We start from the raw sequence: 16,271 nt of genomic DNA on the forward strand, positions 1-16,271 counted from the left end.
TGAAAAAATCCAAAATGGGAGGCAAAAATTAGGAAGTAACCAGTTTCCCAGGAACATAGCTGTCACTGAAGGGCACCCTTTACCTCAGCATGAAATACCCAGAGCAAACAAAACTTTGATAGTGTAGGGCTGTCAACATAATTACTCCTGAGAAAGTTATGCCAGTCACTCAATCCCAGATGTCATACAACCCATTGGAGAGAAGCCCATCTCTATCCAGTGTCTCTGGTACCCTGTCCAAGGCTCAACTATTACCAGTCAGAAAGTGAATGCAGTCTCTTTGCCTACTAAGTATCGCAGAAAGGGTATCTACCCCTAGAACATTTTCTTCTGCTTAATTTCTAATGTTGCTTTTATTTTACTAAAATTTGGACTGAAATATCACTCTCACTATGTTATATCCACTTTTTTGTAAGTGTCAAATTGGCACTAATTAAAGGCTGATAAAATATAAGGTAGCTCTGCTGCGGGTGTCTACACAGAGAAAAACATTGCTCCAAATTAAAATGGGCAAAAAGTAGCCTAAACACGGAGAGAGAAAGATGGAAGCATCTTCTGGGCACTCTCCACCACTTCGAAGCAACCCTTCTCCAACAGGAGGATCTGTACACAGAGATGTCAAGGCCCCTCTGCGCACAGGATCACTTCTTCAGTCAAAGGTTTAAGAACAATCTTTTTAGTAAGAACCTTTTCTCAGTCATTTCAGCTAAACTAATTGTGAATATGGCTAGAAGATGATAGTGCCTATAAAATGGAAGATTCTAAGGCAATGAGAAGGGAGACAAAAGGTATTTTAAAAATGATTTTAAGAGGACAGAGAATGAGGATATTGCCTAATTCTTGTTTCTGGAAAAAGATTTTGGCCTATAATTTAGGGCCTGCAGGCAGAATGTACTCCTCTTATACCCTAATCTTTACTCATATGTACCCCTCACCAAAAATAAATACCCTAAGAACATGCAAGTTAAATCTCTGTCCTCTATAGCAACTAGATATTATTGAGCAAAGCCAGAGTATCTCCATGCAGTGAGTTTGCAAACAGGATGTTTTGAAAACAAATGACAGGGTGTATGATGAGAACCCAGAGGCCAGAGAGGTGGAGAGTACCAGTTAGTCTGGACTGTGGAGCTGTGAGCAATTAATTGTCATGCTGTCAACTAAATTTTCCACAATTCTGCACTCTGGACTCAGAAAACACAGCAAGGCCACCAGAAACCTATGGATCTCCAGGTCAGAAGGGAACTTGACACCTCCAAAAACCATTATTCTTTTTGTGCCAACCCTTCTCAGCTAAGAAAAACAATTCCCAGTCCACAAGCATCTAACAGTGACAAAAGGCACAATTAGTTTTAACTACTTTCTTTGGGACCCAAATTCCCAGGTGAAATGAGAAGGTGGCAAATGGTAAAACTGAACTACTTGGAGACCTTGAGAACCTCAGACTCTCTGATGGCCCTGCAGTGCCAGCTGGGATGCTGGCATCCCCAGGAGGACCTACTACATCATCATCATCTTCCTCCTCCTGCTCCTCGTTGTTTGTATGGCGCCAGGAGGGCATGCTCACCAGACGGAGGGTCTTCAGCCCTGCTGGCTCCTTTGGCCACCAACCAAGGCAAAGACACAACAGAGGAACAAGAAATTCACAACAAAAAGATGGAAAGGAAATGAATGCAACATTTTAAAAAAAAGGAAAAACAAATATGAAAATACCCTCCCACCTCTGAAAAAGACATAAAACTAAATCAAAATCAGAGCAGATGGTTACACTGAACACTTCTTATGATGAAACACATCTTCAATTCTCCTTGGCCTCCTACCCTCTCTGCTTTCCTAAGTCAACTATGGGAAAAAACATGGTGAGAATAACTGTCAGAGAGATATCTGGATGGTTTTTTGGTGAAGAGATGATATCCTATCAGTATCTCCACAAACACCTAAAGGTTTTCAAAGGTTACGAAAAGAAATTAGATTGAAGTAGTTTCAACTTATTACATAAGCAATACAACCAAAAGAGATCACTTTTCAATAGCAAATCATTACAAATTCATTAAATGTACCAGACACATTGCCCAAAATATAACTTTGTGAGTGGTGAAGAATAAAGTCCAGCACAATGAAAGTAAAATTCTGATTACTTATTAGATTTATAAATGTGAGCCAGAGAGCAAGAACTAGAAATTAAATGTGCCGGCTATGCTAATAAAAGCTTCTATCAATTTTAGGCCATTAAAAAATATATAATTAATTCTACTGCAAGGCAAAAAAAAATATACAAAACCAAAACAAAGGGCCCAGGGGAAGCCAAGCCCCAGTCCTAGAAGGAGCTGAATATCACTTAAGCAGTAAAATCAAATGTGCCAAATTCTGTTACTTAAACACAACCAACAATGACTAAGAAAGGCAGGGAGTGGGCTGCTCTTCACAGACTACTTGAGCTATACATCTCTTCAGTTCTCTATTTCTCCACAGATATTTCCAGTATTCAACCCTGGACTTTTCTAAATGAAAATTGTGTTGTCTATGGCACGAGAGAAAGAATATGAACCACATGGAATCACCTGCTCCCATTAGGCTCAAATATAGAAAACAGTAGGCCTACAAGTGGGTGATTTCCATCCCTGAAAGCAAGTAAAAGAACTATCATTTGGCAAGACAAGAAGCTCAGACAGGATTTGCCCTCAGATATGTAGGTGTTTCCCATAATCAATGTTAAAACATTTTGGGAAGAAGCAGGCATATTAATTATTCAAGGAGCCCAGATGTTCTATATCCAGGGCTACACTCAGACAACAACTTTGGCAGCTCTCCAAATCTGTGAGACTCAATGAATCACAGAAGGGAGAAAGTGAGATGATTTGGGAAAAAAATAACTTCAAACACCTGGGCTTTTAAATGTAAACTTCATGTCTTTAGCTAAATTTTATGAATACATAAAATTTTAAAAATTCATAATAGATTGGAAAATGAGAGGCGTCTCTACAGACTAGAGCTCTAGGAAGAAAAATACACCTAATTTAAAAAAACCTTTAAACATGAATCTACTGTTTCTGAAATATTAGTATCTAGAAAATAAAGAAAAAGTAATGCAAAAACATGCAGATATAAAAAGGAATATAACTAATTCCCCACTTCATCAAGAAATAAGAACATATAATACATCAATTTAAATTATATAATTTGTAAATTCTGAATTAGAAATAAAGTCCACTAACATTTCCTTCTACTTCTTCCTCCCACCTAATAGATGAAGCAGTGATGGCTGCTGCCCTCGCACTCAACGAGATGGACAAATATGTCATTTGTGGGGCCACAATTGTGAGGCCATTCATTAGGAGAAGCTCACCAGTTTGATGCCTGAGAGGACCTCCAACAGAGAGATCAGGTTATGGCCATCCCGCAGATCTTCATAAAGATCATTGATGTGCTTGCGGACCTGTGAATGAGAGTGAAACAGACAGATTTTTATTTGATATTGAATTATACTATCCACATAAAAATCTCTGGTTCTAGGTAAACACAAATTAAAGAATTTAAAAGTGGAAGAACAATTAAATAATAAAATTCAGAAATCTTCAGATTGGAGTAAAATACACGTGAAATGATAATACTTTACCAGAAACGTGTGTGTTTTTTAAATTGATTCCAGATCTATTACATACTCTAACCAACATGCAACAATGTCCTAGAAAGTTTGGACAAGAAGATGGGGAGTCTTAATTATCCTGAGACACCTCAGGAATTACTATTAGCCAAAATGTAATAGCATGGCAAATGGTGGGTAGATGAGTCCAGCCAGAGGCAGAAAAGCCCTCCAGAGTGCTGCAAAAGAAACTAAATGCTAGGTACCCAATGTTTCCTGGGGTGTACTTCTAATTTAACCCTACTCTTACCAAATATTTCTAATAGTGAATTTGAGAATAATTTTCTTTGTGGGAAATTTGAATTAACTTTAAAATTGAAACTATGGAAAAACAGATCTCACTTTGGGAGAAAGTATGGTTAATACCAAACACGGTACTAAATGTTTAATATGTTATCCATCTCTCACATCTCTAAGGTAAGTATTATTATCATTTCTATTTTACACGTGAGGAAATAAGGCACAAAGAGGTTAAGTAACTTGCCTGAGGTCACCAAGTGGAAAAACCGGCCTCAGTTTGGTCTGATTTTAGTCTTTGCCATTAACTACTATGCTTTATAATCAGCCATCATCTCATTTTATTTATTTAATCCAAACAACTACCTTGTGAAGTAAAAGAAACGAAGGAAGCTAAGGTTCTGAGATGTTATGGTCCCTTAGCTATAAGTTAAGTGGCAATCGGATTTCTGATTCAGTCCCAGTCTAGTGACAACTTCATTAAGTGATACTCATTGCCAGGTGCAGTGGCTTGTGCCTGCAATCCCAGTATGTTAGGAGGCCAAGGCAGAAGGATCCCTCGACCCTAGGAGTTTGAGACGAGCCTAGCAGTTCAAGATCAGCCTGGGCAACGTGGGGAGACCGCTTCTCTACAAAAAAAAAAAGGCCAGGCATGGTGGTTTACGCCTATGGTCCCAGCTACTCAGGAAGCTGAGGTGGGAGGATCACTTGAGCCCAGGAAATCAAGGCTGCAGTGAGCTATGATCACAGTTAGCTATACTCCAGCATAGGCGACAGAACAAGACCCTGTCTCAAAAAAAAAAAAAAAAAAAAAAAGTGAGTTCACAACACAGAATGGGAAGGCTTGCAGAAATTATAAGGAAGACTGATTTTTAATATATTAATTTTCCAGACAACATTAGAAACAGCTACTTTCAGAAGTAGTAGAATTTCAGTTACTATAATTTTTTGAGTAGAGGCTGGGATTTGGAGATTTTTACATTTGAGTGGAAAACTAAAGTCCTTTCCAATTATAATATTCAAAGTAGCTCTGAAAGTAGAGGGGGAGGCCAGGTGCAGTGGCTCACACCTGTAATACCAGTGCTTTGGGAGGCTAGGGCAGGAGGACTGCTTGAACCCAGGAATTCAAGGCTCAAGGCTGCAGTGAGGTATCATCGCACCAGTGCACTCCAGCCTGAGTGACAAACCAAGACCCTTTTGTAATGAGGGGTTTCTTTTTTAACCCTGTCTCCAAAAAAAAAAAAAAAAAAAGGAAAAAAAGGAAAAAGAAACAAAATAGGATAAGAATGGAAATTGGACAAGATAAAGAATGGAAACATCTGCAAAGACTTCCTTGAAGAAATAGGACTTGGAGAATTAGCAAATGTTTTAGTAGAAAGAAGATGGAAAAACCACATAAGACTAGGCACAGAGATGGACATATGCAAAGTATGTGTGTTTATTTGTATGTGTGTAAAGAAATAAGAAGGTGACAGGTACACCTTCTGAGTAGCTGGGATTACAGGTGCGCACCACCACACCCAGCTAATTTTTGTATTTTTAGTACAGATGGGGTTTCACCATGTTGGCCTCAATCTCCTGACATCGTGATCCGCCTGCCTCGGCCTCCCAAAGTGCTGGGATTACAGGCGTAAGCCACCGCGCCCGGCCCACACTTGTAAATTTAATCTGCAATATTAACATTTTCTCCATCACTAAGTCTAAACAATAAACAAAACAAGACATCTAACTCAGAGTTGTAGAATTTGCAGATTTCCATGATGTAAATATTCCCAATACAACCAATTTCAAGCTACTAATATAATATCACTAAATGCAATGTTGGGAAGAAATGTACAGTAGCACACCATTATGTATAGTATTTCCATCACAGAGACACAACAGACATAACCTCAAGAGCACAGACAATACTAACATGCAGCAAAATAATTATGAAATGAACAGCTTTGAGAATTTATTATGTTTATTTTAAATATAATTTATTTAATTGTATGTTTACATAGTTTAATTTTTAATAATAGCTGTGGCTGGGCACAGTGGCTCACACTTGTAATCCCAGCACTTTGGGAGGCTGAGGCGGGAGGATCACCTGAGGTCAGGAGTTCGAGACCAGCCTGGCCAACATGGTGAAACCCTGCCTCTACTAAAAATGCAAAAATTAGCCGGGCATGGTGGTATGTGCCTGTAATCCCAGCTACTCAGGAGGCTGAGACAGGAGAATCCCTTGAACCTCAGAGGCAGAGGTTGCAGTGAGCCAAGATCACGCCACTGCACTCCAGCTTGGGCAACAGAGCAAGACTCAGTCTCAAAAAAAAAAAGCTGTGTTTAGCAACCAGCTCACAAAATTGCTGAAAATTTAACATTTGGCTCTCATGAGTCCATAAGCTGGCTCTAGCACACCAGGGGCTCCAAGATTTCAAAACCCCTCCCTCTCACACCTATAATCTCAGCACTCTGGGAGGCGGAGGCAGGTGGATCACCTGAGGTCAGGAGTTCGAGACCAGTCTGGCCAACATGGTGAAACCCCGCCTCTACTAAAAATACAAAAAATTAGCCGGATGTGGTCATGGGCGCCTGTAATCCCAGCTACTCAGAAGGCTGAGGCAGGAGAATCGCTTGATTCTCCTGAGGCAGAGGTTGCAATGAGCCAAGATCACACCACTGTACTCCAGCCTGGGCAATAAGAGTGAAACTTTGTCTCAAAAACAAAAACAAAAACCCCTGCCTCAAATAGATCCAAGGTTTCAAGCTTGCAGTGTGGAACAACAGTAGTGCACCATTAACAGAAATAGGTAGGTCATGAGGTTTGTTAAAAAGGCAGTGGATTTGACAAATTCAATTTTAAATATGTTGAATTTAAAATGGCAGCAAAGGAGTTGCAAATGGAAATGTTCTTGAAGCAGCTGGAAATACCAGAATTCAGTTTGGATCAGCTGAGAACTTAAGTTTAGATGTCACATGCACAGAGGTGCTAGCTAAAGACACGGGAAACGGGCTTTCTGGATTAGGAGTAAGACAGAAGAGCAGAGTGCTAAGGACTGAGCCTTAGGGAATAGCCAAAATTAGAAGGCAGGAGATGGAAAAGCAATCAACAAAGGACAGAAGAAAAAGACAAAACAGTAACAGTGAAAGAGGTAAGCAAAAATGTAAGAAGTGTAATCAAGATAGGAATGATCACTGGTATCAAATACTACAGCAGAAGTCAACGAGGATAAGGACTAAGAAAGTTTTTTAACTTTCCTACAAATAAAGTGCTTTTGTGAGACTATTTCTCAAGAGAGTAGTAGAGTGAAAATCAGATTAAAATTAATGGTAGGCTTTTTAAAAAGTCAGAAAATATTACATACTTGACATTAAGGCTTAAGAAGAGAAGGGACAACTAAGTTAAATGAGGGATTTATTTTTGATAGATAAGATCTGAACATAGGGAATAAAAATCAGGTGAGGACATTGAACGAATAAATAAATAAATGAATAAATATTGATTGACTGATTGAGACACAGTCTTGCCATGTTGCCCAGGCTGGTCTCAAACTCCTGGCCACAAACAGTCCTCCCACTTCAGCCTCCCAAAGTGTTGGGATTACAGGCGTGAGCTACCACTCCCAGCCTGAATAAATATTTAAATAAATTGTGGTTGCTAGGCGCAGTGGCTCACACCTGTAATACCAGCAATTTGGGAGGCCGAGGCTGGGAGATTACCTGAGGTTGGGAGTTTGAGACAAGCCTGGCCAACATGACAAAACCCCGTCTCCACTAAAAATACAAAAAAGTTGTGCATGGTGGCACATGCCTGGAGTCCCAGCTACTCAGGAGGCTGAGGCATGAGAATCGCACAGGCGGAGGTTGCAGCGAGCCAGGATCGCACCACTGCATTCCAGCCTGGGCAACAGAGCAAGACTGCAACTCAAAAATAATAATAATAATAATAAACAAATTGCGGTTGGTCTTGAGGACCAAGTGAGGTCATCTTATCAACAGATATTAAACACCACAGAGTACTGAAAAGACAAAGGAGGCAACTTAAAATGTAAAGTTAATTTCACACTAAGGCCCTAATGTCTCTCAAAATTCTGATTATGTGTTATACCTGTGATAGCAAAACTTGTATATATTATAAGAAATTTAGATAAGAACTAGCTTATTATGCCTTCTCAATCTTTGTTTGACTACAGTAACCAAATAACTATAAAAATAAAACTATTGGCCAGGCACAGTGGCTCATCCCTGTAATCCCATCACTTTGGGAGGTCGAGGCAGGTAGATCACCTGAGATCAGGAGTTGGAGACCACCCTGACCAACATGGTGAAACTCCCTCTCTACTAAAAATACAAAAATTGGCAGGATGTGGTGGCTCACGCCTGTAATTCCAGCACTTTGGGAAGCGGAGGCAGATGGATCACCTGAGGTCAGGAGTTTGAGACCAGCCTGGTGAATACAGCAAAACCTTGTCTCTACTAAAAATACAAAAATTAGCTGGGCGTGGTGGCATGCGCCTATAATCCTAGCTATTGGGGAGGCTGAGGTAGGAGAATTCACTTGAACCCAGGATGCGCAGGTGGCAGTGAGCCAAGATGGCGCCACTGCACTTCAGCCTGGGCAACAGAGACTCGGTCTCAAAAAAAAAAAAAAAAATTGGCCGGGTGTGGTGGCTCACATCTGTACTCCTAGCACTTTGGGCGGCCAAGGTGGGTAGATCATGAGGTCAAGAGTTGGAGATCGGCCTGGCCAACATAGTGAAACCCTGTCTCTACTAAAAATACAAAAAATTAGCTGGGTGTGGTGGTGGGCACCTGTAATCCCAGCTACTTAGGAGGCTAAGACAGGAAAATCACTTGAACCTGGGAGGCAGAGGTTGCATCGAGCCGAGATCATGACACTGCGCTCCAATTTGGGCTACAGTGCACGACTCCATCTCAAAAAATAAATAAATAAAAATACAAAACTTAGCCGGGTATGGTGAGGCACTCCTTACATTCTAGCTACTCAGGAGGCTGAGACAGGAGAACTGCTTGAACTCAGGAGGGAGAGGTTGCAGTGAGCCGAGATTGTGCCACTGCACTCTTCCCTGGGCAACAGAGTGAGACTCTGTCCCCTGCAAAAAAAGTTTTTAATAAAAAATAAATAGAACTATTGAAGAGATACAGAGAGAGGTAATGGGAGAGGAGAATGCAAAGAGATTTTTTTTTCCCTTGCCTGGAAAATTGTCAACAACAGAAAACAACAGTTTGTTTCTAAAGCATACTAGACACAGCTCTACCTAAAGAAGGGTAAAGAATTAGCTAACATTTACTGGGTGCTTCTGTGTCAGGAATTTTTTGGACACAGAGATAGGATTTGGAGGGCTCAATTAACATCCCCCAATCACACATCTACTAAATTGCCAGGCTGATCAAATCCAGATCTATCTCATCCTAAAATCCTCATCTCTTCTGCTCATACTAGTTTGCCTGTGAAGTTTTCCACAAATCTCTTAGGAAAATGACCAGTGAACTAAGCAACAAAATTTCAGAAGGCCAGGTACGGTGGCTCAAGCATGTTATTGAGCACTTTGGGAAGATTATTTGAGCCCAGGAGTTTGAGACCAGTTGGGGCAACACAGTGAGACTCCATCTCAACAAAAAATTTTAAAAGTTAGCCAGGTGTGGTGGTGCATGCCTATAGTCCCAGCTATTCAGGAGTCTGAGGTGGGAGGGTTGCTTGAGCCCAGCTGACTGAAGCTGCAGGGAACTATTATCACACCACTGCAACAGAGTGAGATCCTGTCTCAAAAAAAGAAAAAGTTTTAAAAGCACCCAACTGAAGCAAGATTGTTCAAGAATCATCCATATGGATGCTTCTTTCTAACAAATAATTATAATGTTCTGTCAATAAATGAGTAAAAAACTGCAATTATTCAGGACCTTGCCTGTTTGCACACTCTGAGAAAATCATTGTAAAAATTAGTAAATGTCTCCAACGAAGATACATAAATGGCTAATAAACACCTGAAAAGATGTTCAACATCATTAGTCATAAGGAAAATATAAATCAAAACTGCAGTGATTCACGCTCTCTAGGATGTCTATACTATAAAAGACAGATAATAAGCCTTAGCAAAAATGCAGAGAAACTAGAACCCTCATCCACTGCTGGTGTGGATGTAAAACGGTGCACTTGCTTTAGAAGATAATGTGATGGTTACTAACATGTTAAACACAAGTTACCATACGATCCACCAGTTGTGCACCTAGGTATGTAATTAAAGAGAACTGAAAATATATGTCCAGACAAAAACTTGTAAATGAATGTTCATAGAGACAGGGGTTGTGGGGGCAAGATGGTGTCTCAGTACATTACCCAGGCTGGTCTCAAACTCCTGGCCTCAAGAGATCCTCTCACCTCAGCCTCCCAAGGTGTTGGGATTACAGGTGTGGGCCACTGTCCCTGGCCATAAAGTTTTTTTTTTGTTTGTTTGTTTCTTTTTTTTTTTTTTGGAGATAGGGTCTCACTTCCATCGCCCGTGCAGTGGCACGATCACAGTTCACTGTAGCCTCGACTTCCTGGGCTCAGGTGATCCTCTCACCTCAGTCTCCCAAGGCACACACAACCATGCCTGGTTAGTTTTTTCTATTCTTTATAGAGATGGGGTTTTGCCATGTTGCCCAAGCTAGTCTCAAACTCCTGGCCTCAAGCTGCCAGCCTCAGCCTCCTGAAGTGCTGGGATTACAGGCTTGATCCATCACACCCAGCCATAAAGTGATTTCTTAAAATTAGTGAATAATTAGATTTTGAGAGACCAAGTCCAATCCTGCCCAATGCCCAAGCATTAATAAGCCAAGGAGGGCTCTGCTGTCTGTTTTTTTTTTTTTTTTTTTTGAGACAGAGTCTCACTCTGTTGCTCAGGCTGGTGTGCAGTGGTGCAATATCAGCTCACTACAATATCTGCCTCCTGGGTTCAAGTGAATCTCCTGCCTCAGCCTCCCGAGTAGCTGGGACTAAAGGCTCACGCCGCTATGCCCAGCTAATTTTTTTGTATCTTTAATAAAGACAAGGTTTCGCCATGTTGGCCAGGCTGGTCTTGAACTCCTTGCCTCAAGTGATCCACCCACCTCAGCCTCCCAAAGTGCTGGGATTACAGGCATGAGTCACTGTACCCGGCCTCCATTTTTTAAAGATTAACTTAAAGCTACGAAAAAATAAACAGCTTTCCTCAATTTCTGAGTGGCTTTAACAAAGGGAATAAATTACACTTCAGTGCTTGGAATCCTAATCTGAGCTCAAAGGGACTTTAAAGATTACTTAACTCTAATACCTTTAGTTTACAGATGAGAAAACCATTGCCTAGAGAAGCTAAATAACTTGTGTAAGATCATTTAGCTGGAAAGTATCAGAGCTGAGCCTAGAACATTGTCCCCTGACTCCCCTAACAAGGCTTCTATGATGCCTGGAGGGTCAAAATGACAGATTATCAACAATTTTAAATAATAAGACTACCCTCCTCCCCACCATACATCCATACATACACAAAAAAGACCAAGGGTTGTCACATAGTATCCTTTTTTTTTTTTTTTTTTTTTTTGAGATGGAGCCTCGCTCTGTCACCCAGGCTGGAGTACAGTGGTGTGATCTCAGCTCACTAAAACCTCTGCCTCCCGGGTTCAAGCGATTCTCTTGCCTCAGCCTCCCAAATAGCTGGTATTACAGGCATGCGTCACCACACCCAGCTAATTTTTGCATTTTTAGTAGAGACGGGGTTTCACCATGTCGGTAAGGCTGGTCTCGAACACCTGATGTCAAGTGATCCACCCACCTTGGCCTCCCAAAGTGCTGATATTACAGGTGTGAGCCACTGCGCCTGGCCTCATAGTATTGACACCTGCCGAAAACTTGATCTAGAAACCTTTCCTCTAAACAATTAAAAGGAAATGTAAGCAGCCCAATTTCCTTGACTCAGACTATGTTGAAGAGCAATATATAGGTCAGAGGAGAAAGTTTTAAAGAGAAAAGCATGTTATTTACTCTCTCCTACACTTATTAAAAGATACAGGGAAAGGGAAAGTGAGCCTAGTAATTTCAGATAGATTTCTGAATGGCAAATCTCCAAACTGTAAAAACTGAAACCCGTATTGATTCATTGGCCAAATCTGCCTTCAAGGAAAAGCCCAACACTAAAAAAAAAAAAGATTATAGTTGTCCTAGACTTCTTTACTCTGGAAAGAACTATGCTTAAATGCAGGGAATAAAAGTAGCAGCTGGGAATCCCTGTTTGAGAGCGGGGGTGGGAGGGAACAAAGTGTGAGGTTCTTTGCCTGTAAGAATTTTTATTGTATCTCTGTTTTGAGAATTCCCTAAATTGTGAGGAATCTAACAGTGGTACTGGTCAACCCGGATTAACAGCTTCTCTAAGAATGTAGATGATTCTAAAATCCACAGGCTGGGCGTGGTGGTTCATGCCTGTAATCCCAGCACTTTGGGAGGCCAAGGTGGGCGGATCACCTGAGGTCAGGAATTCAAGACCAGCCTGACCAACATGAAGAAACCCCATCTCTACTAAAAATACAAAATTAGCCAGGCGTGGTGGTACATGCCTGTAATCCCAGCTACTTGGGAGGCTGAGGCAGGAGAATCGCTTGAACCCGGGTGGCAGAAGTTGCAGTGAGCCAAGATCGCGCCATTGCACGCCAGCCTGGGCAAAGAGCAAAACTCCGTCTCAAAAAAATAAATTAAAGTCCACAAAAGGTAGCTTTACTTTCATAGGCAGGCACTTAAGCATAGGGAATAGAAAATCCAGAGTAAAGCCCAAGTCCAAATGTAGGCCCAAATGTAGGCCTGACAAGCATTTAGAGTGAAATTAAGCCCTAAAAAAATCAGGTCCAGGCAAAGACAGCCACAAACCACTATCATATAGTCACACATAGGCAACAAAGGCAACACTCCTTTCCTCAGCATCTAACCAGCACTACACTTTGTCAATTTCTTAAACTACACTGCCAGTCTCATTCTGATATTTCCCACAGACATGAATAAGCAAAAAGGTATGAAGTTCCACCCAGTGATTAGGGAGTCAGTGAATTGACTCATGTGGCCAAAACAGAGGCTGTATAGGAGAGAATACCTGGAATCAGTGCTACCCTGTATTCAACTAGAGAGTCTCAAACAGAAATAGAGAAATTTTAAGTGGGCCAGGTGTGGTGGCTCACGCCTGTAATCCTAGCACTTGGGGAGGCCAAAGCAGGAAGATTCCTTGAGCACAGGAGTTTGAGACCAGCCTAGGGAACATAGGGAGACCTTGTCTCTTGAAACAGAAAGACAGAAAGAAAGACGGATGGACCAACGGATGGACAGATGGAAGGAAGGAAGGAAGGAAGGAAGGAAGGAAGGAGGGAGGGAGGGAGGTAGGGAGGGAGGGAAGGAAGGAAGGAAGGAAGGAAGGAAGGAAGGAAGGAAGGAAGGAAGGAAGGAAGGAGGGAAGGAAGGAAGGAAGGAGGGAAGGAAGAAGGGAAGGGTTGTTAGCGTCACTAAAAATTTGAAAACGTTTGCTGGTATATACGGAAATTTTATCTAAAATTCCAGGAAAGCCAGGGGCTTCTAGATTGCGTATACAAAAATGGAAAGAACTGCTCTATCTGCTAGATTAAATATTGGGCTTTTCCTTTGTAACTACTAACCCCTGAAGTCAACAGGAACTGACCAGAAAAGCATTTTTCTCCCTCCTAAGGAGCTCATACATACTTTCATGTTCTCTTTAGGGGAATATACTTCATCAGCTACCAGCACCCAGAGATACAGCATAGGTAATTTAAATAAGACCTCATTTAGAAACCTAGATTTCTCTTTTTGATGGTTCTGGTATATAAGCAGAACTCTTATATATGTATGTTTACATTCTAAATTAGGTTATTTCAGATGCTTACATCTTTAACAAATCTCTTTTAAGATTGGATCAGAAGTGTTCTCAATAAGGAATAATTAATTTGCTTATCCCAAAGTAAGCTGTTTCCCAAAAGGTTACCAGGGAATCCAAGAGATTTCAAGATCAACTAAATCTAGAAGTTGGGAGACCTGGTTTGTGGTTTTATTTATTTATTTATTTGAGACAGAGTCTTGCTCTGTCACCCATGCTGGAGTGCAGTGGCACAATCTCAGCTCACTGCAACCTCCACCTCCCGGGTTCAATCGACTCTCCTGCCTCAGCCTCCCAAAATAGCTGGGATTACAGGCGCCAGCCACCACACCCAGCTAATTTTTGTATTTTTAGTAGAGATGGGGTTTTACCATGTTGGCCTGGCTGGTCTTGAACTCCTGACCTCAAGTGATCCATCCCCCTCAGTCTCCCAGAGTGGTGGGATTACAGGCATGAACCACCATGCCAGGCCACCTGGTTGGTTTTGTCCTTACGTTGGTCTACCTGCCGAAGATGACATTAATCTGGGGTGTACTTGGGGAGCAAAGCAAAGGATGCTTGAGTTGCAAAAAACAAATCTCAATCCCTAATTCTCAGCCCAAAATTCAAATAATTCCAATTTAGAGCAATAACTCTGAATAGCAGTGCATCTCTCTCTGAAATATCCCAAGATAAGCAAATGTTGTTGAAACTGTAAGGCTGGGGGCCTGAGAAGAGATGAAAAATAGCCAAGGATTTAAGTAAAGCTTTGGCTGGCCTCCAGTTTCTAACAATGCTATGATGTGTTCCTCTAGCTTCTCCCTCCCTGAGCCTCCTGTCATCACACAGCACTGAGGCAGAGGTCCAACAGGCAGCATCAGCTACAAACAGGCAGCAAGGAGCCAGAGCACTGGAATTCAACTACAAAGTTCAGGGGACAAGCTCAAGGCAGGATTGATTCAGTTCCTCCAACTGTTAGAGACAAGGTATGAAAGAATCAGCTGCCAGCATAGTTAGCAGAAAGAACAAGTAATTTTGATCAGAAGACTCATGATTAACTGATCCTTAGCTCCATCCCTCACTAGCTGTATCATTTTGGCAAAGTCACTTCACTCCTCTAATTCTCATTTTTCCCTAGCTGTTAAAATTGAGAGGATAAAACACCTTTACTTACTTCAAGGTTACTATAAGGATTAAGACAGGTAAGAATGTGCTTCAGAAGCTATAAACACTATTGAAATATTAGTTACTCAAGGTAATAAGTACTTATTGGATACTTCTCATGTGCTATGTGCAGCACTTAACAGAGAAAGTAGCATACTACAATCCCAGTCCTCAATGAGTACTGTAACAGAGAACACCGGTGAGTGAACACACAGGCATCTCTTCAAGGCAGTCTGATATAGAGATGGAGTTGCAATTGATTTAATCTGAGGAACAGAGGTCAGAATCTCAGGAAGGTGACACTGGAGCTGGGCCTAGAAGGTGAAGTGGGTGATGACCAGGCAGAGGAGGCTGGGACGTGCATTCTAGGGAGAGAAATAAATAAGCAAGGAGGTGTGAAAGTACACAGTGTTTAGGGAGCAGTGAGTTGTCTCATGTGGCTACAGCGCGATACAAAAAACAGAGTGCTTACAAATGAAGCTGGACAGGTGGGTTGGAAATGCTGCAAAGTGCTCTATGTCATGACAGAATTAGGTGACATCAAACTCTGGAGGCAACTAGTAGCCATAGAAGAAATTTACAAAAGGAAATCACGGTTGGATGCGGTGGCTCACGCCTGTAATCTCATGACTTTGGAAGGCTGAGGCAGGCAGATCACAAGGCCAGGAGAGCAGCCTGGCCAATATGGTGAAACCCTGTCTCTACTAAAAATACAAAAATTAGCCAGGTTTTGGTGGCACACGCCTGTAGTTCCAGCTACTTGGGAGGCTGAGGCAGGAGAGTTGCTTGAACCCAGGAGGCGGAGGTTGCAGTGAGCTGAGATCGCGCCACTGCACTCCAGCCGGACGACAGAGCAAGACTCCATCTCAAAAAAAAAAAAAAGGAAATTATAATTTCTTTTTCTCCTTACTTCTCTCTCTTTCTTCTTTGTCCTAACACTATAAATAGTAAGACACAATATTTGCCCTCAAGTGGTGATATAGCTGAAAGATACACCATGTATATAAACACTCTGGATGCTTTAACAAAAGCACATAAGGAGTACAGTCAGGGGCACAAAGAAAGGGTAGTCAGTTCCACATCAGAGAGTCAGGAAAATACTTATTGAAGAGGTGTTAAGTTGGTGTTATCCAGGCAGAACAAACTTGGGAAAGGTATTCCAAGCACAGGGAGTAGAATGAACAAAGATACAGAGTCATAAAATAGCATGGCACACAGTTCAGCAAGAGCTCAAGGTATGAGGGAAACTTGGTGCTATGAGCCTGGAAAGGTAGGCAGCAACCAGAGCCAGTTCTGCATGGGTTAAGAGCATGGTTTCTAGACTTTAGGTTGCCTGAATTTTAAAATTTCAGTTCTGCCTTTTT

General features: G+C 41.5%; 1 protein-coding gene across 8 annotated transcripts in view; it reads right to left on the reverse strand.

The window, feature by feature from the left end:
- The window catches only part of MACF1 (microtubule actin crosslinking factor 1), a 384,222-nt gene that overhangs the window by 236,472 nt on the left and 131,479 nt on the right, over positions 1 to 16,271 (reverse strand). For 5 of the 8 annotated variants that reach the window (XM_077962816.1, XM_077962815.1, XM_077962819.1 and 2 more), the window contains exon 3: positions 3,344 to 3,433. In XM_077962816.1, coding sequence (XP_077818942.1) covers positions 3,344 to 3,433 — 90 coding nt within the window. Of the gene's footprint in view, positions 1 to 1,498; positions 1,595 to 3,343; positions 3,434 to 16,271 lie in introns of all 8 variants that reach the window. The other 3 variants (XM_077962806.1, XM_077962804.1, XM_077962810.1) reach the window with 1 other exon arrangement.

Source organism: Macaca mulatta, chromosome 1 (assembly GCF_049350105.2).
Source record: "Macaca mulatta isolate MMU2019108-1 chromosome 1, T2T-MMU8v2.0, whole genome shotgun sequence".
NCBI classification, from domain to species: Eukaryota; Metazoa; Chordata; class Mammalia; order Primates; family Cercopithecidae; genus Macaca; species Macaca mulatta.